The 25,934-nt window shown below is 34.2% G+C and overlaps 2 protein-coding genes across 5 annotated transcripts in view; one reads left to right on the top strand and one right to left on the bottom strand.

The window, feature by feature from the left end:
* Window positions 1-341: 341 nt before the first annotated feature.
* stil (STIL centriolar assembly protein) lies at window positions 342-9,908 on the bottom strand. Its single transcript, XM_052591340.1, has 17 exons — window positions 9,613-9,908; window positions 9,340-9,417; window positions 9,123-9,230; window positions 8,383-8,498; window positions 8,099-8,280; window positions 6,609-6,850; window positions 6,449-6,532; window positions 6,199-6,285; window positions 4,632-4,779; window positions 4,196-4,296; window positions 3,935-4,061; window positions 2,832-3,836; window positions 2,624-2,759; window positions 2,339-2,540; window positions 2,041-2,185; window positions 1,656-1,939; window positions 342-1,576 (listed from the first exon to the last, which is right to left on the bottom strand). The coding sequence occupies exons 2-17, from the start codon at window positions 9,414-9,416 to the stop codon at window positions 853-855; spliced, it is 3,768 nt and encodes a 1,255-aa protein (XP_052447300.1). The 5' UTR covers window position 9,417; window positions 9,613-9,908; the 3' UTR covers window positions 342-852.
* Window positions 9,909-12,057: 2,149 nt separating this feature from the next.
* The window catches only part of LOC127987873 (epidermal growth factor receptor substrate 15-like 1), a 31,866-nt gene continuing 17,989 nt past the window's right edge, over window positions 12,058-25,934 (top strand). For all 4 annotated transcript variants that reach the window (XM_052590247.1, XM_052590246.1, XM_052590248.1 and 1 more), the window contains exons 1-19: window positions 12,058-12,112; window positions 13,406-13,447; window positions 13,574-13,663; window positions 13,746-13,793; window positions 13,864-13,959; window positions 14,040-14,105; window positions 14,232-14,357; window positions 14,453-14,512; window positions 15,879-16,121; window positions 16,208-16,365; window positions 16,454-16,610; window positions 17,947-18,009; window positions 18,473-18,558; window positions 20,669-20,741; window positions 21,708-21,869; window positions 21,945-22,142; window positions 22,349-22,513; window positions 24,124-24,229; window positions 24,445-24,495. In XM_052590247.1, coding sequence (XP_052446207.1) covers window positions 12,086-12,112; window positions 13,406-13,447; window positions 13,574-13,663; window positions 13,746-13,793; window positions 13,864-13,959; window positions 14,040-14,105; window positions 14,232-14,357; window positions 14,453-14,512; window positions 15,879-16,121; window positions 16,208-16,365; window positions 16,454-16,610; window positions 17,947-18,009; window positions 18,473-18,558; window positions 20,669-20,741; window positions 21,708-21,869; window positions 21,945-22,142; window positions 22,349-22,513; window positions 24,124-24,229; window positions 24,445-24,495 — 2,017 coding nt within the window. In that variant the 5' untranslated portion in view covers window positions 12,058-12,085. The remainder of the gene's footprint in view (window positions 12,113-13,405; window positions 13,448-13,573; window positions 13,664-13,745; window positions 13,794-13,863; window positions 13,960-14,039; window positions 14,106-14,231; window positions 14,358-14,452; window positions 14,513-15,878; window positions 16,122-16,207; window positions 16,366-16,453; window positions 16,611-17,946; window positions 18,010-18,472; window positions 18,559-20,668; window positions 20,742-21,707; window positions 21,870-21,944; window positions 22,143-22,348; window positions 22,514-24,123; window positions 24,230-24,444; window positions 24,496-25,934) is intronic.

Here is a 25,934-nt window from a genome sequence, read left to right as displayed (position 1 = left end):
ATGGGTGGTGTCCAAAACACAAAAAAAGCGGCGTAGTATGTGTTAAAACGCAGCCCATCAGTCATAAGCCTCTTTATGTTTGGTAAAGGCTGATTAGTAACTCAAGATGTTGTGTCTGAGTCTACATTCACAACAACAAAACTTTTGAATCAAGTTCTTGTTCATGTTAAACTCATGTCCTTTAATTTAACATGTTCCAATATGGTTGCAGTTTTGTCACTAGGTGCGTTTAAGTCAAACATTTACCTTCTAATTAGCTGACACGGAAGTCTTGAGATGTTAGATATCCTTATGAGAAACAAAATGATGTGGTGGTCAGTGATACAACTCGTGAAATGAGGTTATATAAAAGAATATGGAATTTAATTATGCGACACGTACATGAAGTCATTTAAAAACATACAAAAGTTTGAAAACTCAAGCAGTAGATCTCCCTCTGAAATGGTTTGTGCTAATTTAAAGGTAAAAAATCAAGTATTGCCATAGGACAAAATTGCGAAAGAGTTAAAATTAGTAACGTGAAACAATACTGCCTTAAGGGATTCACTTCATACAAGGCACTTTACTCTGTACTTGACACATGAGGAGTCAACAGGTAAACATGTAAAGACGTTTAAGCTTCCACGTGAAAGGAAATACCATTAAAGGGACAAGACGAGAAGTTCCAGACAATAAAACATACTTAAAAGCTCTCACTTAAAAGAGTCTGTACACTTTTAAAAACAAAATCATGTTATACTACGTAAACAACGATGGAAGACAAATCTTTGAGAATTGGTTTGGAAACAAAACATTTCTTGGCGAGTTTTTAATGTCAAAGGGATCTGTTTGGGAAAACCCCCATGATGCATTTTAGAAGAGCTTGGGGAGCTGGCGTAACCTACTCAGATCCAGGAAATTTCCCACCGACCCCTCGGGCTCAGTCACTTTCTGCGTCCTCTGGTTTTCAGTTAGCGAGGTCCTACGTTGAGTCAGACCTTTCTTTGCATCATTCTCCTTCTCTGGGTTTGCCCTGCTACACCTAAGCAGCTGCATTTTGGGCCGCAAGTTTTGGATTAACTGCTCTTGAGAGTCAATGGGAGATATGTGGAGATTGGCAACTGGCTTGTTTGATATGTTTTTGAGAACGGGATTGCTTTGGTCTTGCCGGTGTTGCCTAACGCTCACATTTTTGAGCGTTTCGTTCTGCACTGAACACCCGAGAGCTGAGTCTAGCAGGATGGCATCCTCTTGCTCTTCCTCGCTGCTGTTTTCTCCTTCAATCAGTCCGTATTTTTTCATGTACTTACAGGTAGCTAGAGACATATTGGTGGGGGAAAGTATACTGAGTCCAATGCTGCTCTTTTCTTCAGCAGGTCTTCTCAGGAGAACTGCGCTGGGGTCTGGACGTTGGCTGGGGGATTGACCACCCAACGAGAGTCTTGACAGTTGCGAATCAGTTAAGTACTTAAGTGCAATAGCATTGGCCTCGATACTAAGGTCTACACTGCCGCTTGGTCCCCAAATGCTGGTCCCCACGGGTTCAGAAAGAGCAAGTCTGTGAATCACTGCTTCCGGGTTAATGCAGGCAAGAGTACTGAAGAGAAAAAAGATGTTAGACAAGACTTTTAATCATAGCTTTAATAAAACGATTAATCATTTGACTATGACTTTACCTGGCACTTTCCACAGTTGCACCTGTCGTCTTTCCCTGCTCAGAGTCTATGTTCACTCCTAACTGTTGGAGCTGTCTTAATGTTGCACTTAAGACACGGTCCTGATCTGGTGGACTGAATCTGTGCTTCGTTTTTTGTTGAGTTTGGGGTATGGAAGATGTCGGTGATTTATTTGATTGATGGCCTACAGGGGACAGACTTTGTCTGTTTGGGACACTCTGTTGGTCTTCCTCTACCTTTTCATCCACATTTACAGAGTCTTGCAGACGACTTTGCACCTGAACCTGCAGAATAAATTGAGTCCAAGTTGGTTTGAACATTCATAATGCATCAATTTCTAATTAAAATTTGACAGTTATAAAAAAAAAAAAAAATTGGGCCATACCAGTAAATCTTTGTAAAATCTTGGGTTGTCTATTTCTGTGTTTTCAGGCAGATCGTTACTCTGTGATGGGGAGTTATAATACATGCTAGCACTCTCTCCTAACACTGGACTCTGAAACAAATGGGCGCCGAGACCAGACGACATGCTGCCAAATACAAATACAATAAATACATCAAGCATTGCCTGGAAAAAAACAAAAGTGTAACACTCTTTGAAATCAGCTATGAAGGTTAACAATCTCTAAAAATGGTTTAGGGTTCATTATAGGCTCATTAGGGGTCAACACAGGGTTCATTACTTGGGTTTTGGAGATGATGGATTTAGAGGGGATCCTATACTCTGATCTTCAGTGTAACGACATGCATTCTCGGACCCAAGTTTGGAAGTGACTATACTGTCATTTTGAAATCCAGACTTTGGCTTCATCTCAGTTTGCCAATCCAGACTTGGGGCCTCATGTGTGGAGGAGTCGTGAGGGGTGTTCCAAAACAAGCTGGCCCCTAAAAAACAAACAACGAAAACGTCATGCCATTAAAAGGAATTTGAAACTAATTCAAGAAAATGAAATCTTCCGTCAAAGCACCTGTTCCTACAGCAACACTGACACTTGTTGGTTTCGGTGGAGACGTGGGCGTCTGATTGTCTCTTTCCTGCCGAGTATCACGTTCTGCAGATGAAACCGGGGTTGTTTTGCTTTGAAACTCGAGAAGTTTCTGAATCTGTTGAAGAAAGTCTGTTAACAACATGCAATGACAGGTCAACGATTAAATGTTTGGCTTATTAAAACAAACCTGGAGTTGAAGTAGCTTCAGCTGACGCTCTTGATCTATAAGCATCCTGTAGGCATCGGCAGGAAGAAGACCCATGGGTGTCTCCAAACATGCTACCTGGCTAGACTGGACTTGGCAGCACTGGGCTTGACAGGGCGGGACATGCTCAGCAGAACCTATGTTGGGGTTGGCTGTGGGAACACATGGACTAGGTGATGGAGAGTAGTGACCTCTAACAGTGGGGTGGCAAATAGGACTTTTAGTCAGAGATACGCAACAACCCAAAGACTGCTGAGATGGCGAGAGGCAGTGATCCCCAGATGGGACACTCTCAGGGGTGCAATGAAAACCACAAGGATTGTGCGCCGCAGTGGGATATGCTGGTATCCCTTGCCAGGTGTTGTTTTGATAAAAGGGGACTTGGTTGGGCTGGTTGGTGCAGCAGCTGCAAGGGTTGGCCGCTGGGGTGCTATGGAACAGCCTGTGGTGGGACGGATGATGAAAAGGGGTCTGGCTAAGCACTGCTGAACTCTTTCTGGTACTGGTGTGAGCTGATGTTGGGGATCCGGAATAAATAGGCTGGGGTTTGGTTGGGAAACCTTGGGAATAACGCTGCTTTTGCTTATGAAAAGAGTCACTGGGCGAAGCAGCATTCTTTGATGAAGATGATGATGAAGACGATGATGCAGACGAGCCTCCTCTTGATCTTCGCATTGAGGGCAGTGATTTCCGATTCACATCGGGTTGTGGTGTCTGTTGTCCCGGATCAGGATGTAGTTTGATTTTCGGCTGAGATGGGATGGGAGCTAGTGGTTTTCGGATTGGAGGAGGTCCAGGGATGCTACCTTGTTCTGGAGGCCTCAACACCGAGAGGCCCTGGTGCGCAGGGCTTATGCTTCTTCGCTGGACATTCGAAAGGCTATGAGAGACAGGAGTCGAGTCTTGTGTATTGGCCACACTCCCATCCAAAAAGCTGCCATCTAATACCATAGAGAGTTCTGGTACTGAAGGATGTACTAGTCGCGTCTGAAGAAAAATATTTGAAATGGAAGTTAATGGGTATGAAGTTATCCAACACGAAATGGAGAGGTACATCAGGGGTGAAAGGCCACGAGTTAACAAACCTGCTGACTGACAGGATGAGGGTTTGGGGATGGCCGAGGAGAGAGGTCTTCATCTTCTACACCCGAGTCATGATCACTGATAGACAGTTTCTTTTTTGGAGCAGCTGAAGATGCTGCAAGTGTTGTCCTAAAAGGACAAACGGATATATTGTCTTATATTTCCTCTTGCTTACATTATTTTGTATTCTGTCAGATACAGTAAACAGCCAAACATAAATGTCAACACACCGAAAAACGTTTTTAGAGAAATAAAGACTGTACCCTGTCTGGGAGAGAACTTCCTCAAACAGCACAGTTTCCTGATTTTGGTTCTCAGCACTGAGCTCAAATTGTAAAGGCCATCCTTCTGAAGGCTCTACATTCTATATTGGAAATTAGGAAGTATAATTAAAAACTTGTAATGAAAACAACCCTAGATGCTATTTAGTACAGCAAGTTAGCTAAGCAACAACTCTAAAACCAAATCAGCTTCCATCAAATGTAAAAACACAATTGCTATAGAAATACACTTAAACATCTAAAATCTGATTTAACACACTCACAAATTGCTAAGTGAGGAATTTATAAGATAAAATTAACAATAAAATACATAAAACACATAGTAGAACAGGTTGCATGAAGAGGAGAAAAATGTTTCTTATAGTCCTAGGTGTATTCCAGTTTAATTTGTTGAGGACAAAGCCATAGACAGGCTAACCTTATAAAGCGTGATTGACTCTGTGCTGGTGAGCAGCTGAAAGCTCATTGGTTGTTGTCCGACACATGGCTTACACTGGTAGAACTCGGGATCCCGGTGAGACCGGGAATACAGAACCACCAGGAAACTGCCTTCCTCCGACATCGCTCTGCAAATTTCAAGCAAGGAATTGATTTATTTTAATAGTAATATTATATTTCTGAGATTTCAAAGATTCTAGCAACATGAGGATAATATCAAGGCCCTTATACAGAAAATATCTTAAGGCTAAAGCCCCGTAAGATGCGTTTGTTGCTTTAAATTCTCGAGCTCGTTACAGCAGGATAGATTCCGATTGGATGTCAATGTTTGTATAGTTCATCAGCTGGAAGAAATCGTTCTAAAAATGATTCCAACGATACCGTTTCTCTACACCTTTATCGTTATAGTTGTAGTGTGGACTCTGCTATTCTTTAATATTGAGAACGATTTTAAGAACTATATCTTTATCGTTATCTTTATAGTTATCTTGCTTGGTGTGAACGGGCCTTAACAGTAGCTCATAACTGGCCGATTTAGCAGAAAATCTGAAAAAATAAAGGGTGTCAGCCCTAAATTTTGTACTCCTACATCTTTGCTCTAAGAATATTTCACGAACCATTTTAGCACTAAAACTTAGCTTCTAAATCGGTGTAACGTTAGGAGTAGTGAAGAGGAGTTCTAAGTCACTAAGACCGAACCACAAACTATCCTAAAATGGCTATTACTGCATTCTGCCTTGGAACGTAAACATTTAGAAACATTTGAAAATGAGCTTTTAAAAAGGTATCGCTTGCTGAGGGTATCACTTATTCTAAATCTTCCTTTGATTATATCCTTGTTTTCATTAATCAGTTGGGCAACAAGTAACAGGTACTATCAGTAACTTACTATCAGCCATGATTTATCAAAAGGCTGTTTATATGTATATTCAGTAACTGTTTACAACAATAGTATATGCACATATACTTTATATTAATGATAATTAGTGACACTTAGTCTGCTTAATCTTTATTTAAATGTGGCAATTAACACTTATTTTAAAATCATTATTTGAATATGAAAACATCATATTTCAATATTTCTATAAATACGTTTCTGACAGAGACCCCTCCATTGTCAGCCAATCACTTAGCTCTTAGCTTAAATCTTTTTCTGCTATTTAGGCGAACTCTTAGTGGTAAGATCAAAGTTTTTTTTTTTTATACGGGCCCCGGTATACTTTTATTAACACAAATATGATGAAAAATTCAACAATAACATCAAAACTATGCATTTCTAAACAACAGGATGAGCATTTGATTGCATTGTGTAGAGTAACATATATGGTTAATATTTTAATATTCTGTGGTTACCAAATCTGAAACTTCTCATCAGATGTTGAGAAAATTATTAACATTTAATTAAAGCTTACACATTTTTTTTTAATCAAAATAACATACAGAAATACAGACATTTGAATTTCATTATGGCTTTAAATTTGAGCCCTTTTGAAGGTAACTGCCTTACTGGCCCATAAGAGCAAACGGCAGATGGATGGGACACTCACTTGTCTTGGAGGGAGGAGCTGTGCAGGTACCTCAGACACCACGCCCACACAAGGGGATTCTGGATGTGTGTAACACCACTCAACCATCTGCCACAGGAGAACAACTGTTACACACATACTCTGAACATCTTGCAAGACTCCAAGCATGTAATTAATACTAATAGGGCTGAATTATCATACCTGCCAGAAGCATGAATGAAGCAGTAAAAAAAAAAAAAAGTCACCATTTCTAAACAATAAAAGCTCTTACATTCCTACTAGCGGGAGAGTGTAAGCCTTGGGATCAGATTCAAGTATGAGGAGAAGTTTCCTGGTCTGATCCATGGTAAGAAACCTGAGACAGAATGTGTCACATTTTAGTTTTCGAGGACAAAACATGTCCATATAAGGAAAGAGAAGTGCTTCCCTACCCTCGTTTCCTGCTGTTTTGGGTCACACCTGCAGGGCTGCTGAGGTTCCTGACCAGTGCAGTTGGGATGAGGGGCACTGCCCGGACAGGGACCGCATCTAGCATGCAGGCCAAAGTGACAGCCGCCCAGGAAAGGTCAAAGGTGAGTCTGTCCATGTTCTCGGAGCAGCTGAGGCGAGCTCGCAAGGTGAGGAGTTTAGACAACTCCAGCATCTCTTTACTGCAGCAGCAATGTTGAAGCATCTGGAAAGCATCAGATATCACCTATAGAATCTCAATGTATATAAAATTTTTAAATGAGATGTCAACAAAAACACTGGAATAAAATAAGAATTATTATACATTTTATTCCCAGAAAAAAAAAATCTGTTTAAATAAATTTAAAAAATAAAAATAATAAATAAATAAATAAATATATATATATATATATATATATATATATATATATATACACACACACACACACACACACATACATAATAAAAAATAAAAAGTTAAGTATATTTAAATTATAAAAGGAGTTTGTGTAATATTAGTATTCACAAATAATATATATATATATATATATATATATATATATATATATATATATATATATATATATATATATATATATATATATATATATATATATATATTTTCAATTACTTTTAAAATTAATACTTCATGTCTGGGGAGGGTAATATTATTTATTTATTGCATTTATTACTATTATTATGTTTCTGAAAGAAGTCAATTATGCACACCAAAACTGCATTTATTTGATCAAAAACACAATAGTACTGTAATAAAAATTGTTTTTACAATTTATAAAAATTGTTCCCTTTGAATAATTAAAAATCTATTGTAACTTTTTATTCTGTGATGCAAAGCTGGATTTCCAGCATCATTTCACCAGTCTTCAGTGTTCATGATCCTTCAGAAATCACTCGAATATCCTGATTTGCCGCTCAAGAAACATTTCTCAACATACTGCAAACAGCTGCGTAATATTTTTATGGAAACCATGAGGTATTTTGTCAGGATTCTCTGAATAGAAAGGTCAAAGTATCAACATTTATTTAAAATCCATTTTTGTAACAACTTAAAAGTATTTGGCCGCAATTTTGTTCAATTTGATGCATCCTTGCTAGTATTGATTTCTTTCAAAATAAAAAAGGACCCCAAGCTACCGCAAAGTTTAACAATTGTCAATATAATTAATAAAATGTCTTCGTTTAAAATGATTAAGATATCTTAAATTAATAACACATCCATGGTTAAATTAAGAACTGCTCAAAGCAAATTAAGAAACCAAGAAAACCATGCCAGATGGGAACAGCGCAACACATTAATAATCACCTGTCTCACAATCAGGGCAGCTGTTACCGACAGCTTACAGAGTGACGTTAATCACCATAACGCTTTACTACGCTGCCACAGAAACAGGAGGAGAGAGCCCTAGCCGTTATGTGTTAAACAGGTGCTGTCAGTAATTCTCAGATCAAGCACCTTAAAGGAGATGTTCAAATCCTCCCTGGAGTGCACCGTGCTGCCAGGGGCCTGCTGGGCTTCAAATACACATGGCACAAGGATGTCTCCGGGGAGCAGGGTACTTGGTGTTTTCCCAGGTAATCCCGTCTGCTCTCTGCCCGGATCAAAACGATCCAGGGTTATCACCACACCTTCCTCGTCTAGGAAAAGAAAATATTAGTTAGTAAAATGCAGATGCAACATGTTTAATATATGAAACAATCATTACAGGATGTCCAAATACAGGCCTTGTCAATACTAACCGCTGTCTACTGCCAGTGTCCCGAGCAGGAAACAGAAAAACCGAGGCTTGTTGGTCTGTTTAGCGTGCCGGTGAGCTAAACGTAATGCTTTTTCTACAAGTAACAGTCTCGGATTCCTGAAATACACCAAATACATCAAACGTTATTGGGGACATTTGTCAGATCAGTTGTCTTTATTAACTTAAAACTACTTATTTTAAACTAGCCAAAAAATTTATTAATAAATAATAATAATAGAAATGTTGCCTCCTCAAATAAATGAAACGTCCAAGTTTAAGAACTAAAATGACTTTGAAAACTAAAACTTAGTCAAATTATATGACAGCTAATCAAATAAGAATATTTTATATATATATATATATATATATATATATATATATATATATATGTATATATATATATATATATATATATATGTATATGTATATATATATATATATATATATATAAAACTCATGTTTAAGTTACTAAAACTACAACTAAAAAAATAAATAGGCTCAAATTCAAGCTAAATAGAAAAATAAACATGATAAATACACATAATTACTAAAACAAACACGAAAACTGAACATATCAAAATTATTAATGAATACTATAACAGTAAATTAATAATACTATAATCAGGTGGGTTGTCAGACTTTAAAAGTTTTTTTTTTTTTCCCTTTCTCAGTTGATTGTGACATTCAATTTCATGAAAAATATGAAAAACCTATAGGTGCCTAAAGGACAAAAAGATGTACCTGTTATAGGAGAAATGCAGACTGACCACATCACCTCTGGGAGCTGGATCCCACAGAGAGACTTGAGATTTTGGGAATGTCAGTGGAGTAAGGACATTGTCCGATGACCTTAAAAAACGAGCGCAAATATTACTTTCACTAAAAAGCACAAGAGCGTTTTAAAATAGATGTACAGTAACGTTACAGTTTTTAAATCATGTAACGTTACAGTAGTTACCTGAGGTTTTCTGCTCGAACACTGTTCTCCAATATGTGAACTGGGATCTCTTTAAAATCCACTTGAACACGATTCATCCTGCGGAAATAAGATCGGTTTAATAACATTTAAATGCATTTTCAAAACATCTCACAGACACGCAGATGTGATGTTTTGAAAAGTTTGGTGAATTAGCTTACATGCTAACATGGCAAATACAACTAAAACACTTAAAAACCTTTTACATAGAGTTCAGAGCTTCTTATAACTGATGTGGGATCTATAATATTGTACCTTTCGGCTGTTTGGACGCTTCACTCATTCATGCCTTCGTCATGTTTTTAATCCAAACACAGCAGGTCCAGCTGGGTGTGAGCGTGAAAACGGATCACAAACGTGATTAATGTCCGGCATTAACCGCGCCAAGCCGTGATTTAATAACTGAACTCGTTCACCGTGACAGAAAACGGAGGAATACCAGTTGTTGTCAATAAACAATGAAATTCAAGACTAACGCGGTTCTTCTTCTTCTCGTGTGTTTAATGGCGGTTGGCAAACAAGCTTAAGCTGCACTTCCGCCACCTACTGGGATGAAGTGTGAGGCCTCGATGAACATCTATAAACTGTTTCTGTTCATTCTGAAATATGTTCTTAAACGAAATGTCATTGATTTCCATATCTCTTGGTTTTTCAACAGGCTGTTTTCTATTCTATTAACGTTATATGCCTCACATGTTCAACGGTTTCTGTTATTCCTCAGTGATTGCAGCAATCTGACTCTCTTTATCCTTTTATTTGCAATGAATGATTAAAGTTAGTGTCCTATCTTGGTAATAGCAGTATCTTCTCTTCTGTTTCCATATAGCTTGGCTTTCTTTCAATCCACAAACCAACCACCAGTGTTGTCAGATTGGAAATGTCAGAGTATCATACTATAAGCTCAAAATGTATGTATTTGGAAGAAAATGACACAAATATTTATCTACTAGACCGACAACGTTTTGACAGGACCTTCAAATAACCACAACAAATAACTAGGCCAGGGCCCTATGAAATCTGTTGTATTATTTCCCAAATTCCGTTTTATTGTACCTCTTTTCCAAATTCTGAGTTTTAGCATGTCTGGTCATTTGAATGCATAAAAACTACTTTTGCTGTATTTGTGAGATTGAAAAGCAGGACATCTTGTGTCTGCTGTGCTTTACTGCGCTTGCTGTATTTTTCCACATTACTCAATGGTCATAAGACAAATATAGCCTACCACTGCCATGTAAGGATATTTTAGCTCTTGATACATTTTCTTATTGCTCAATATTTCCCTTCTGCTTGACTCTACGCATCACATAACAATAAAACTGAACTGCACCACTTGTGTTTCATTCACCAGGTAATCCGATTTAACCACTTCGGATCATTGCAATTAGTTAATCATCATTATTATTCATATTTGTTTTTTTAACAAATGTTTTTTTTTTCTTTCGAAATTCTGCATTGTGTAATTTTTCTGGTTATGGAATGAAGGCACAACATATTAATTTAATTTATATTTTTAATAATGAACATTATTTTTTTTTTATTGTTTGCAAACTAAGGGGATTTACAATCAATTAAAAAAAAACATGGAAGAAATAATGTGAGATTTTTCTTTATAAATTTTAATAATTTTAGTAGTTAAAACTAGTAGTTTTTAGTGTTATTACATTACACTGAACAATAGTAATTATATTATAATGTTGAAAAACTCAACAAGGGTTTATCCACAAAATCATCCATATTTTGTTTAATTAAAAACAATATTTCAATCTTTAAATCCATTAAATTAAAAAGGAGGAGTGACGTGAAACTCTCTAAATTACCTGCAATATTATTGATTAGTTAATTATAATTAAGGTATAATTTGCTTTTATACATTATTTGTTGTTTGTAAGTTATTATTATTACTACTATTACATACGCCTTATGAATAGTCATGGAATAAATTGTATATATTAAATAGTGCACAACACAACACAAGACTTGACTTGACATAATAATCATAATTATGTACACTATGATAATGGAATATAAATCTTATTTCAGTATAGTAGTAGTATTTAATTATATATTAACTGTTATATTTTTACATTTTGTTGCAACTATTGTGTTATGTGATAATATAAATATATATTTATATTTATATTTAACGTTAATGTTTTTTATTTCAAATTAAATTTTAGTACGTCAGCTTAAACTTACTTTATTTTAGTTAGTTACCAAGAAAACATTTCCTTTCTTTATTCCCCCCCCCATAACTTATGATATGACTTGCTTTTATATTTTATATAAAAATTGTATGTACTATATTATTCTATGTAATATTTGTTATATGTACGATTATGATTATGATGATGCTCAAGTCACCGTTATTTATATAGAGCTTTTTACATTGCAAATAGAGTCAAAAGCAGCTTATACGAAATATCGAAATAGTGTGTTATAGCAAAGTCCTTTATAAATTGTCTCTGGTAATGTTATTATTATTATTATTATAACAACAATTATGATTAGTAGTAGTAGCAGTATTAGTAGGCTATTAATAATTTTATTATTTAATAATAATATTATTGTAATGCTTAATTATTATTATTATTAACAACAACAAAAAAAAACAATAAGAAAATATGTATATATTATTATTATTATTATTATTGTCGTGTCTGTGTGAACGGATGACCCCCCCCCCCCCCCCCATTCCTTCACCCGCCGTTTCCGCAGCAACAGGGAAAAGATGGCAGCCCTCGCGACCCTCACTCAGGTAATAGCAGGCGAAAAGCACACATTTTTAAGGGGATAGAGAGGGAAAACACCGGCATGTCGAAATTAATTTAAGAATAACACACGAATCGATCCCGTTACTTGCGCGACTGTGTCGTTTTCTCGACATTAAAAGCGAAAATGTCCCGGGCCTCGTTAACCGGGCTCAGATTGCTAATCGATTAGCTCGCTTTATATCGCATGCCTGTCTTAAAACACGAGACAAAACAATGTAGGTTTCAATGAAATTCACAATGAACATTCACTAGCAAGAACATATAAAGACAAGGACCATTTATATGAATGATAAATAGAGTAAACGGAGTTGGACTAATGTAACTAGCTAGCCGCAATGTATCAGATCATCACAAGCACTAAACACTAAGGGTGCTTCACATATAAACTCATAATTTCCGATTTTTTTTCATAGTACAGTAATAAAAGTAGCAATAAACAGCGTTGTAGTATAGATATGAGCTCTCTCGCTGAACCGCTATCTGTAATCTCACTCTATTGGATTCAATTGTATATTGACTACAGGGTTATGTAGTACACATTAGAATAACGATAATAATAAAACACTTATTACGTAAATGTTTATATTATATTGCTTTTCAGATTTATTTATAACTATTTACTTTTATTTATATTGCATTTTTAAGTGATATTGTAGTATCATTATAATAATTTAGTACTATATTTTCAGTTGTTGTTTTAATTCTAGTTATTTAAAAAATTAGCTTTGTCGTATTAGTTACATATAGAGTTGTGTGCACAACACATTAGAATATCTATAAAAAATAATTGCATTATTGGTATCATTTTAGCATTATTTATATATTACTATAATAGTCACTCATATTTTAATTAGCTTGTTTTCAGTTTTCTTTTGACCTGTATTTAAATTTTTTTTATTGTTTATATATTGATCTTAAATGTATTTTTATTTCAATTTAGTGCTAGTGATTTTAGTATTCCAAAAAAATAAAAATAAAATAAAACAATATATAATCTGTTTAATAATTCTGTTTTTTTTTTTGTTTTGTTTTTTTAAATCTAGGTTTAAAACATTTTGATTTAAATGTGGGTTTAGTCATTTTTAGTTATTTAAGTCATTTTTAAATATAAAAATGAACAAATACTAGAAATCTTGCCTTGGAAAAAAACTACCAGAATAAAAAAAACATATTAAGTTAATGTTTTTCTATCTGATATTTATATTTCATTTCTTTTCAGCCTTATTTCAATTAACATGAAATAGTAATATTTCTCTTTCTTGTCCTCCCTCTGTTAGCTGTCAAGCGGGAACCCGGTATATGAGAACTTTTACAGACGAGTAAGGCCTTCATTCTGTTAACAAAACCACATGTAACGTGTCTAGACCGAATCTGTTTTTCGAACATATCAGTCTTTTTTGGAACAAAAAGCCATGTTTCCCTCACTATCTGCGTGTTTTTTGAAGGTGGACCCGGGAAACACGGGGAGGGTTGGACCTACAGAGGCTGCCTTGTTTTTGAAGAAATCAGGCCTGCCTGACATCACTTTAGGAAAGGTTAGTGTTGGCTAAAACCGGTTGCGAAACGATGCTCAGAAATTCGTAATTCGGTAATGATGACCTGCTTGTCTCTCTTCAGATCTGGGATTTAGCTGATCCGGATGGCAAAGGCTTCTTGGATAAACAGGTAAAGCTATCAGAGTTTATAGGAGCATCAAATTGGACGCTGACTTGAATCCCTCGTGGTTCGTTTTCAGGGATTCTACGTCGCTCTGCGTCTCGTGGCCTGTGCGCAGAGTGGACACGACATCAGCGTTTCCGGTCTAAAGCTCCCCGTTCCCCCTCCAAAATTCGTAAGTGTCAGTCAGTGCTGAGAGCTGATATCATAGTTTCCAGGCAGCTTGAGCTCACAGCTTCCTCGTCTCTGTTCTAGAAGGACCACAGTAGCCCATCACTGAGCTCTGTTACATCAACCAATGAGAGCCACTGGGCGGTGCGGGTAAGATATTTCCATGGTTTATCCCATGAGCTTCTCAGTGTAACGGCGCATGACAAAATATCGAACGAATATTTATGCTTATCTTCTGTTTTATACTTTATCCTTATGTTTATTTTTCTTTTTTAGCCCGAAGAGAAGAGCAAATTCGATGGCATTTTTGAAAGTCTTGCCCCGGTGAATGGATTACTGTCTGGTGAGAAGGTCAGACCAGTACTCATAAACTCCAAACTTCCTGTGGATGTGCTTGGAAAGGTAAAATGTCAATAGATGAAGAGATTTAAAATAAAGATAATATTTCTATTAAAATATAACAGTTATACTAATAGTAGAGCATTATTAAATGACAGGTGTGGGATTTGAGTGACATAGACAAAGACGGACACTTGGACAAAGATGAGTTCGCAGTGGTGAGTCATTATTTTTTGTAATATAATAAAATCACACTCATAAAATCTTGCTATATACTATGATTTTAGATTATTGCGTGCAGTTTGCAATTTCTTTTGCATTTGTGAATTGCCTGCTAAAAGGTGGCAAAATAAGTAGTATAATTCTGGCATTCTATATCCCACAATACAATGCTATCCTCTTCACCTTCAAATTTCATTATGATGGATGAACCAGAAGAAATACACACACACACACACACACACACACACACACATACACACATACACACATAGACAACAAGCGGCAACCAAACAAGGAAGTGACTAAATCTTGAATTCATCGACTGGCCGCTTGAGGCTGGCTCCAAACGGGAGTCAATCCTATAGACTCTCCATGTTAAAATGTCCAACTTTACAGCAGAATTATTTTATAACTCATCCGTTTAAATTATATTAAGCCATAAAAGTTTGCATAATTAAGGGCGTGGGCACTTGAGTGACAGGTGGATTGCTGTTGCTGTCACCGCCATCGTGCTAGGAGGGCGTGGTTTCAGCAACCAGCTCCCACCTTTTTGCCCCATTTTCGATTATACCTGACGTGATTGATGCTTATAATTATAATATATAATTATAATAATTATATATATAATCAAATATGTATATATTGCAATAAAAAGAAAAAAAAAAAATATATATATATATATATAAATAACTATAAAAATATATTGTAAATATCAATATTATAATATAAATTAATTTAATAAAATAACATTAATAAATATAAAATTATATATATATATATATATATATATATATATATATATAAACAATGTTATAAAAATATATTGTAAATATAAATATAATATAAAGTAATTTAATGAAATAAAATTGTGTATATATATATATATATATATATAAACAATGTTATAAAAATATATTGTAAATATAAATATAATATAAAGTAATTTAATGAAATAAAATTGTATATATATATATATATATATATAAAAACATAAGAAATATATTATACATATAGTATTATAATATGATATAAATAAGTTTTATTAAATAAAATACATATAATACATATAGTATACATATAAAATTATATATATATATATATATATATATATATATATATATATATATATATATATTTATACACACATAGACACGCATATAGTATATATAAACAATATAAAAAAATAAACACAGTATATCTAAATATATATATATATACACACGTTTATATAAACAATGTTATAAAATATATATAATACATTTGTAAATATAAATATAATAGAAGCATAAATATATGTAATAAAATAAATATTAAATATAAATATTACAGCTTTAAAACATCTTAATTTCTTCTTTTGTCCAGGCTATGCATCTGGTGTACCGTGCTCTGGAGAAGGAGCCTGTGCCCTCAGTCCTGCCCTCCTCTCTCATTCCTCCATCCAAAAGAAAGAAGTCCTCAGGGTCCTTGTCCAGCATGGTGCCAGTGTTACCAGGCAGCCCGCCGCCACCTAAAGACAGCCTGCGCTCCACCCCCTCTCACGGCAGCATGAATTCCCTGAACAGCGCCGGGAGTTTGTCCCCAAAACACACCATTAAATCCTCACAGGTACACTTTTATTGGTGCATCTTCATGTTCATGTTGTACAGAAGATTTGAAGAGGATCTGATGTTTTTAACTCTTTAAATCTTCAGCATTCAGTAAACTGGGTTGTACCAGTCACAGACAGAGGGCGCTATGACGAGATCTTCCTCAAAACAGACACTGATCTTGATGGCTTCGTCAGCGGCCAAGAAGTGAAAGAAATCTTCATTCAGTCCGGCCTTTCTCAGAACCTCTTGGCACACATATGGTACCTGCTTTCATTCATCACTTTTGTTTTTCTACACTCTTCCTGTTGTGACTGGCACACTCATCACTTCCTCTGCTGTCTTTGTCAGGGCTCTGGCGGACACCAGGCAAATGGGCAGACTCACACGCGAGCAGTTCTCCTTAGCCATGCATCTCATTCAGCTGAAAGTCAGCAAAGGCATGGATCCTCCGCAAGCTCTGACTCCAGACATGATCCCACCGTCTGAACGCGGCACACCGGGACCTGTAAGTTCATCCTGGGGTTCTGCGGCTGACAGAAAGGGTGAAAAAGTGTAGGATTGAACCCCAGAGGAAGTCCAGTCCCAGAGAAGATCCATGTAATGAGTGTGCTGTGATAGAATATATAAGCAGGATCTACAAAATGATTTTAAAGAAATGTCAGTAATATTAATTAAATATAAATATGTGATTTTAAACACTTAAACTTGAACGATAATTTGAAACTTTGTCTTGGGTTAGGTTAAAATCTAAAAAAAGACTATAAAACACAATAATATAAAATACAAATTTTATATATATATATATATATATATATATATATATATATATATTTATAATAGATGCAATATTTCTTAGTTTAATGTGATGTAATAATGGCAAAAACATTTTAAAAAAAGCAGTAATATAATGAAGTATAAATTATAGATTATATATTAGATAAAAATAAAAAAACTTCAATGATAACTTGAATTTTTGCCTTGGGTTAGGTTCAAATACAAAAAAAAATACTAATACTAAACTAAATAAAATACTTATATATACATATATATATATGTTTAAATTACAAATAAAATACTATCATACATACAAAAATAAAAACAAACAAAATCATAAAACCCAACCTAAACCTACAGGAAAAGTTTTTTTACTAAAAGTTGTGAAAGTTATATTATAACTGTACTCAATTCTATACTAACACTGTCTTGGTCATTTTTACCCCCAGATCAATACATTATCTTGTTGAATTTTTATTTATTTTATATTATATAATTTTTGATTACATTTAAAATGAAAATGGTTTAATCCGATAATGAAATCTCACGATTTAATACAAAAATGAAAAAGGTTATCTTGTACAGATACTATTTAAAAATAATTTTTAAATGAAAACAAAACAAAAAGACATTAAAATGAGCATAATGTAAATAAATATATGAATATTAATATGTTAATAAATGCTTTACTATTTTAATAATATTTATTTATTTCAGTCCGAAATACTCACGTTAATGATAAAAATAGGTTTCGCATTCCTTTTGCAAAATGCTATTGCATATTTTTTTATTTATTTTAATTTTGGAGAGAAAATATATGACTCTAACATGTTTTTGACAGTTGTTTTTTTTAGATTTAACCCCCTGCATTATCTTCAGTACCATAAATGAATACACAGAAACCTGAGCTGATACAGTATCACTTAATAAAGAATTCAAATGAAATTGCTATTTACTACTATTATACTTCCTATACAGATCTAGGCTTGCTTTAGTAGCGTTGCATAATGCATTGTGTAGCAGTATAATTGTCCCTCATTTGAAGTGTTTTTCTCTCTCTCTCTCAGAGTCTGTCAGGATATATGACACCGGTGGGCTCTGACATGGCCGCACTGAGCGAGATGCGCCGGGTAAACAATCTCTCTCATTCCATCTATTTCAACTATTTCTCCAAACCCTAGACCTCCAGCAGATGAATCTGTCATCATTCACAGAGCCACTAACATCTTATCACAAGCACCACACACTTACCAAACAATCTTCTGTTCCTTTCCATCTACATTTCAATGCTGCTGATGTTTAATGCCGTTACCACTGGCTAAAATCAGGCAATATTGTTCAAGTTCTGGGTAGGTAATGTTCGGAAATGCCTGAACAAATGCTTTCGATGGTCGGTTAGCCGAGACGTTGAGTTGAAAAGCATTTGTGCGAGATCCAGCGCTGTGTCTTGACTTCCCCATGTTTTGAACGTCAGCGGCGGGAGACAAGCCGCTCTCTGCTTGCTGTCCTCTACCCTTCTGTTTGTGTGGTGCTGTGCGTCTGTGTGCTTCACATGCAGCAGGACTGACTTCATGTGCTGCACCTCTCATACAGGACAGCTCCAGCTCCGTGGGTTCGGGCGAGTTCAGCGGGATTAAAGAACTGGACGATATAAGCCAAGAGATCGCTCACCTGCAGAGGTAATGCAGGATACTGCCAAAACATTCAATCTTATTGTCCTGTTATGTAATACATTTAATAATCATACACATATACATGTTTGTTTTTGTGAAAAGTGGGGACATCCCATAGGCGTAATGGTTTTTATACTGTACACACTGTATATTCTATGGCCCTACAACTAACCCTAACCCTCACAGGAAACTTTGTGCATTTTTACTTTCTCAAAAAAAATCTGTATGATTTATAAGTGTTTTGAAAAATGGGGACATGGGTTATGTCCTCATAAGTCACCCTCTCCTTGTAATACCTGTGACTTACCCATGTCATTATACAGAGTTGTGTCCTGATATGTCACACACACAACAACGAAGATTAGGGTCAAATAAATGAATAATTATTTCAGCAAGAAAACATTAAATTGATTAAAAGTGAAAGCATTGACATTTATAATGTCACATGAAATAGCTTCTTTGAACTTTCTTAATTAAAGAATCCTGAAAAATACTGAAAATGTATCATGCTTTGTGCTTGAACTTGTATGATACTGAATGTGTACCATGGTTGTTATAGTTAACTAAAACCATAAAAATAATAATAATAATAAAAAGTAAAAAAAGATATTGCACTTCGTTGTCTAGGTAATATTTTTCATTTTTAATTTAGTTCAATTTGATGTGATAGAATAGCTAACAGTAAATTAAAAATGAAATTAAAATTAATTAAACAATATTTAATATAAACGATATATATATATATTATTCAAGTTTTTTGAAAGTGTTAACATTAATATATATATATATATATATATATATATATATACACACAATAACTTTAAACTTGAATGGTGATCTGAAATTTTGCCTTGGGTTAAAATACTGAAAATTACTTTTACTAAACTAAATAAAAGACAATGAAAATACAAATATGTTTCTTTAAAATTATAAATAAATTCAGTTTATTTTATAATACTAAATAAAATTAATAAAACACAGAAATAGCATAACCTCCCCCCCACCTTATCTAATTATGAAAATCATAAAACCCAGACTAAAATTAAAACCAAAATCTGAAAATCACTTCAGGACGTTAATAAAGGCTATAAATGGTACTTAAATACTAAACTGATGCTGTCCTGGTCATATTTGACTCCAAAAAAAAAAAAAGAAAAAAGAAAAAAAAAAAGACCAAACGTTTAACTAAAATTAAAGTAAAAAAAAAAAAATCAAAATAGAAAAAAAAAATATATATGTACAATTTATTAATACAATGCAAGTTCAAATTTTATTAATAATAACACTTATCACAAACTATATATGTATATTAATTATAACCATATACTAAATGTGTTATTAATATGATTAATAAGTCTTAAAATATAATTCAAAAATTTGGATTTTAAACTTATTTAGTTTTTGAACTTATGAAAATGAGCGTGCAAAATAAGTGTTTGTCAATGTGTGGAAATGTTGCTGTGTAGATCACTTCTGGTTCTCTTAATTCTGAAACATACTCAAAAAGATGTTTCCTCTAAGGAAATATTTTGTATGTTTTAATCAACCTGTTTTAAAGTGTGGACATTTTTTAAATGTTGAAAAAATAATGCAATCTCTGCTTTTTATTTTAAGGAGGTAGAGATTTTATTTATTTATTTCTTTGATTTTTGGGGATTTTGTCACCTCCCGTTTTTGTTTTCCATTTTTCTGTCTGGCTCACCCCACCGAGTCTAGCATATGTGTCCTTCTCCGAACAGTTGCCTTATAGATGACCCTGACTTAACACGCACCCTTCAGAGAAAGAGGAAAGGTACCCGAGAGCTCTTTCCCTCTCCCTAGCAGATCCTCCTCTCCTCTCATCTCATCTCCATCCTCCGTTCACTGTAACGTGTGTGTGTGTGTGTGTGTGTTTTCTTTACGAGATCTCTTGTTTCACTTGCTTATTCATGCTGCCTCAGCACTCTTGCTTTCACACACTGGGATACACTCAGGTAACACCTTCTCTTGGCTGTCACTGCTTCTGTTTTGCGTGTGTGACAGACTTTGTGTGTGGAGGAGACAGGTATGAGGGCTATTTTCTAGTTTCCAACAGTTGATCAAGGTTTTTGTGTCTCTTGTTTCATCATTTCAACAGAGAGAAATACACTTTGGAACAAGACATCAGAGAGACCGAGGAAGCCATCAGACACAAAACCACAGAGGTTCAGGTAAACCTGGCCGTCCAATTACTAGTTGTTGTTATTATTTTTATTAATATTATTCATGATAACAATAATAATAATAATAATAAGATTTGTGTAACTAAAAATATACTTCATATTATTGATGTATTTAAATGCAATTGTCTTATAATTTATTAATATTGTTGACATTTGTTAATAATTGTAACGTTTTGTTTTTGTAATTATATTAATTATACACAATTTTGGTAAAATGTTTGCTTGAATTTATTAACATTTAAAGGTAAATAGATTTTAATATATTGAATGTTATATGATTTATAATTACCAATAGAATTATAAAATCAACTGATTATTATTATTATTTGAATAAGTATTATTTAAAATATTTAAAAATAATTTTGTAAATATATTTAATAAACGTATTTTGTTGTAATTGTATTATATTTGTTAAGGTTATTTTAAATATAAAATACATTTAGCATTTTAGTATAAAACAAAAAATATGAACATAATATACTTGTAGTTTATTTTTATTATATTCTAAGATAAATATATTAATATACTTAAGTATTATTAACATTTAGGAGTAAATGTATTTTAATAAATTATATTGACATTTAATTAATATTTGAATTATAAATATAAATTATTCTTAGTGTTATTAATATTCAAAAGCAAATACATTTATAAATAATTTCATATAAATATAATTGAACTAGTATTTTTACTATTGTTATATAAAAGTATACATTATAAAATTTATTTAAATATATATATATATATATATATATATATATATATATATATATATATATATATATATAACTTGTAATATTGTTCTGTAAAAATATATTTTAATTTGTATTTATAAGTATTCTTAATTATAAACTTATGTGAACATTATTACTAACATATTCATTGATTTGAAAGTATCTGTTTTTAAGTTATATGTAGGCTTCATTTATGAACTGAATGTGGTTTGATTGACAGGAGTTGCAGAACGATCTGGACCGAGAGACGTCCACCCTCCAGGAGCTTGAGGCGCAGAAGCAGGATGCTCAGGACCGGCTGGAGGAAATGGACCAGCAGAAGGCCAAGCTGGAAGACATGCTTAATGACGTACGGCAGAAGTGCCAGGAAGAGTCGCAAATGGTGAGTGAAGACAAGACAAGACAAGACACGAGATGACAAGATCCTCCGTGACACATCTGATCTGTCTCTGTTCAGATCACGTCCCTGCAGTCCCAGATCCACTCGCAGGAGTCTGACCTGCAGAGCCAAGAGGAAGAGCTGGGCCGGGCCAAGGCTGACCTGAACCATCTGCAGCAGGAGGAAGCTCAGCTGGAGCAGAGTCTACAAGCTGGCAGGATTCAGCTAGAAACCATCATCAAGTCCCTCAAAGCCACACAGGATGAGATCAACCAGGTTGTGCCTTCTTTTCCAGCCACTAGGGGGTGACAACACCTAAACATGTCCTTAGTTCAAATGCGTACATGCAAATATGGTTGCTTGTGACATTAGAAGGCAGACACCAGAAACAAGATTGTCTAATAATGCCAGAAAAAAAAAGAAAGAAAATGTGGTAAGCGTTGGAGTATGTAACTGATGGATCTGATATGTGTATGTTGCAGGCTCGGAGCAAACTCTCCCAGATCCAGGACAGCCAACACGAGATCAGTAAGAGCATCGAGCAGTACAGCAGCACCCTGAACGGGACCCACGGGGGCAGCATGACCAACCTGGCCGACATGAGCGAAGGCTTTCCAGAGAAGGAGAACGCTGCGTTCGGGGCTGTGGTGAGACATTTAGTGTTGGATTTTAAAGAATCTATTGATGAAAGAGAAAGTTTTAATGAAAGTTTTAAGAAACACACAGGAGTCTGATCTAAATGCTCATTTTAGAAGAACATTTCAGATGGCACTTAGAAGCTTTTGCATATTAAATCTTCATATCTATATTATCTGTGTCTATCTATCTGTCTATCTATCTATATATATATATATATATATATATATATATATATATATATATATATATATATATATATATATATATATATAAATGACTTGAAATGTCAATCAAAATCAGATTTTGCACAAGGAAATATTTACTGTATCTAAAATTATATGTAAAAAAGAATTATATTTATATATAAATACATTAATGTGTTTACATTACATAATTAATTTTTTAATTAATGAAGTAAATATTTACTGTACATGAATAAAATTTTATATATAAAAAAAAACAAAAAAAAAACACTTACATTAAAATTTGTAAATCACATAAAAAAAAATGTATACATTTTTTTTATGGGAATTCAAATTTTTTATGTAATTGCAAAATAAATTTGACTGAAAATATCCACAAAAGATTATTTAAAGTTAATTTTGTGTTAAATGAGAAAGTATCAAGTAGACATTATAAATTGCAGCTTTAGAAATAAATATTTTATTTGATTCAGCGTAAAATTTTATACATGTGCATAAACAATGGAAGATAAAAGAAGATGATTTAAGAAACATCTCAGTGTTTTTTGTTCATACAGTGAAAGTCATTGGTAACCAAAACAGCTACAACTTTTTTTCATTCCTTTTTATTAATGCAATACAGCAAAAATACACACAGTTATATATTTAATTATTGCTATTTACTTATTGTTATTTATCGGCATTGGAGCTCGAGACTCGAGACTCACTTTAAACAGGAACAGGCGGGACTGAATACATGTCTTCATGATTATTTTAAGTTTCATAGCTGCACAGTTATTTGCAACTATGAGTATTTTTGATCAATCATGAAGCTCTCTCGTGTCATTGCGATTGAATTTCTTTTGACATTCTCTGGTTTCCAAGGGAGAACGTTGCTTGCTTTTCTTTCTGAATTATGCCTTGCATGCAAAAGTACAATTTGGAAACCCAGCACTTTTAACAGAGCTTCTTATGTTATTTGCAAGAGCTGAGGCGCTGGCTTAAATTGCAAACTGTAGGCACAAAATGACTGAAATTTATACTTCAGGGCTCTTATTTCAAATATTTTTTTTCTCTGAAGAGTTCTTGCTTTCCATCTTTTCTTGTTTGAGCTAGACATTTTCAGCTGGACCCTGAACCTAGTGTTGGCCCATTTATTAAACATCTGGGTTGAGAGCTAACAGGTTATGTATGCTGTTATCATAATCAAATTTAAAACGAGTTCTACAATGTCTTTAAGAAAGAAAATACTCTTTCTACGCATCTGAATATAAAACAGCAAATTTGCTGTGGGTAGGAATTAACGTTTTACACTGGTCCATGTTTAGCCCCTCTTACCTAAAACCTTCTATATAAGAGAATCAATTAAAGAGGCCTTAGATCAGTGTGAAAGCAAACATCTACAGTCAACAATTGTTTGTTTAAACCCATTACAGGAAGACCCTTTCAGGGTGAAAACCACTGTGTTCAACAGCGCCCCGCAGGAGATCCACACAGACCCCTTCCAGTCTGAAGACCCATTTAAAACAGACCCATTCAAAAGTAGGTCATATACTTTTTTTTTTTGTATCTTTCCATTTTGTTCTGCTCAAATTAAATACCCCCCCTTTCTTAGAGCTGAATCTGGATGCTATACTAAGCATAAAAACATTGTGTTTCATTGCAAATTCCTGTTTACTGGTATTAGTGTGGCACATTTTTGAAGCCTTTATAACGGCTACTAAACACATCTCCCTCTTTCCTTTTCTATGAAACAGGCGATCCGTTCCAGAATGACCCGTTCTCAAAGCAGACATCCACAGTTGCAGGTATCCAGTCCGTCGAAATACATGAAGCGCCTCTCCAGGGTTAAGCTTTGAACTTTAAAAGATATCAAATCAATTCATCTGTTACATATTAAATGTAAATTTAGTTTATATTTAGTAGGGGTGAACTCAAAATAGTTGAAGATTCAGTGCTTCGATAGGAGGAGCCTGATTCGACTACCAGTCTCACAATTGAAATATTCGTGGGTGTTATGATCATGCCATTTTAGCTATATGGGGGTGCTCAAAAGTCTGATTTCACAAAGAACTACTGGTTTTCACCCAGTAAGTTAAAATACAGCCTATTGAAATAATGCTGTAAATAAGAATCTGAAAAGAAAGAAGCTTCAAATAAATATTTTAACATGCGTGAATAAATCCAACCACCCCATAGATTTAAGTTTCACTTTCCATAATCTGACCGATAGAGGAGCATCTTGGTGACAGGGACTTAAAACTTTATCAAGACTCAAACTGACACAGGCTGAGACTGGATTTTTTTTTTTTAATCAGGTAGGGTACAAGTGATTTCAGAACATTTCAGCCGGTTTATATATAATGTATATATATTATTTATCTCGTATAAGATGTATTTGGTTGAATTGTGCTGCAGTAAAGTGCTTCATTAGGCTCGTTTCTATTACAGATATGTAAAGCCTCTTATACTTGAGAGCAGCTTCGTATAAAGTGTTTCTTGGAGGTTATAATACATTAAAGTATGATCATATGACTTTTTACATACGCCATGTGACCTGTAATGGCGAAAAAAAAACAAAAAAAAACATTTCCATTGCAGTTTTGTGAAATATTCCTTTTTCGGGTAAAAACCACCTCACTTGAGCGTACTTTTTATATATATATATATATATATATATATATGGGATAATTGAGTAAATTTTCAATTTTAATTTGCGCAATTTAAAGGGTAGTGGAAACGCACCTATTGCAGTACTACGGTGATTATCTCTTCAGCGCACAGCGCGAGCAAGCAGGACAAACAACAATGCATAATATTAAGAACTATAACTGGGACTGTCATATACAAAACAATAATAATGAGAACAGTAATATAATAAAACGCTGAATTTTTTGAGTTTAGTTGGGGAGTTTCTGCACGTTGTTGCGTGAAGAGCGCGTCCACAAAAGGAGTTCATTCAGAGCAGCGCAGACACCTTCATGCATTCGGGGCATTTTATGCAGGTAGCCTTTAAGTCGTAATATTAACATTATATTGTATAAATAACTAAAAGTATTCTATATGAGGAGTTAAATCCTATTTACAAAAAACTGCTGCTTCATTCTACTGGCCATCTTCAGCGCGCTTCTCAAAACAGAAATGCAGAACATTAATAACTACTGTCATATACTTAACGTTATAATGAAAGCACTGTTGTAAAAAATGTTGGGTTTCGGTGACGTTTAATGTTAACTATCTTTTAATC

This window comes from Carassius gibelio, chromosome B22, assembly GCF_023724105.1.
Source record: "Carassius gibelio isolate Cgi1373 ecotype wild population from Czech Republic chromosome B22, carGib1.2-hapl.c, whole genome shotgun sequence".
Lineage (NCBI taxonomy): Eukaryota > Metazoa > Chordata > Actinopteri > Cypriniformes > Cyprinidae > Carassius > Carassius gibelio.
Note: the sequence above shows the minus strand (reverse complement) of the source record. Positions and strands in the feature narration are given on the sequence as shown.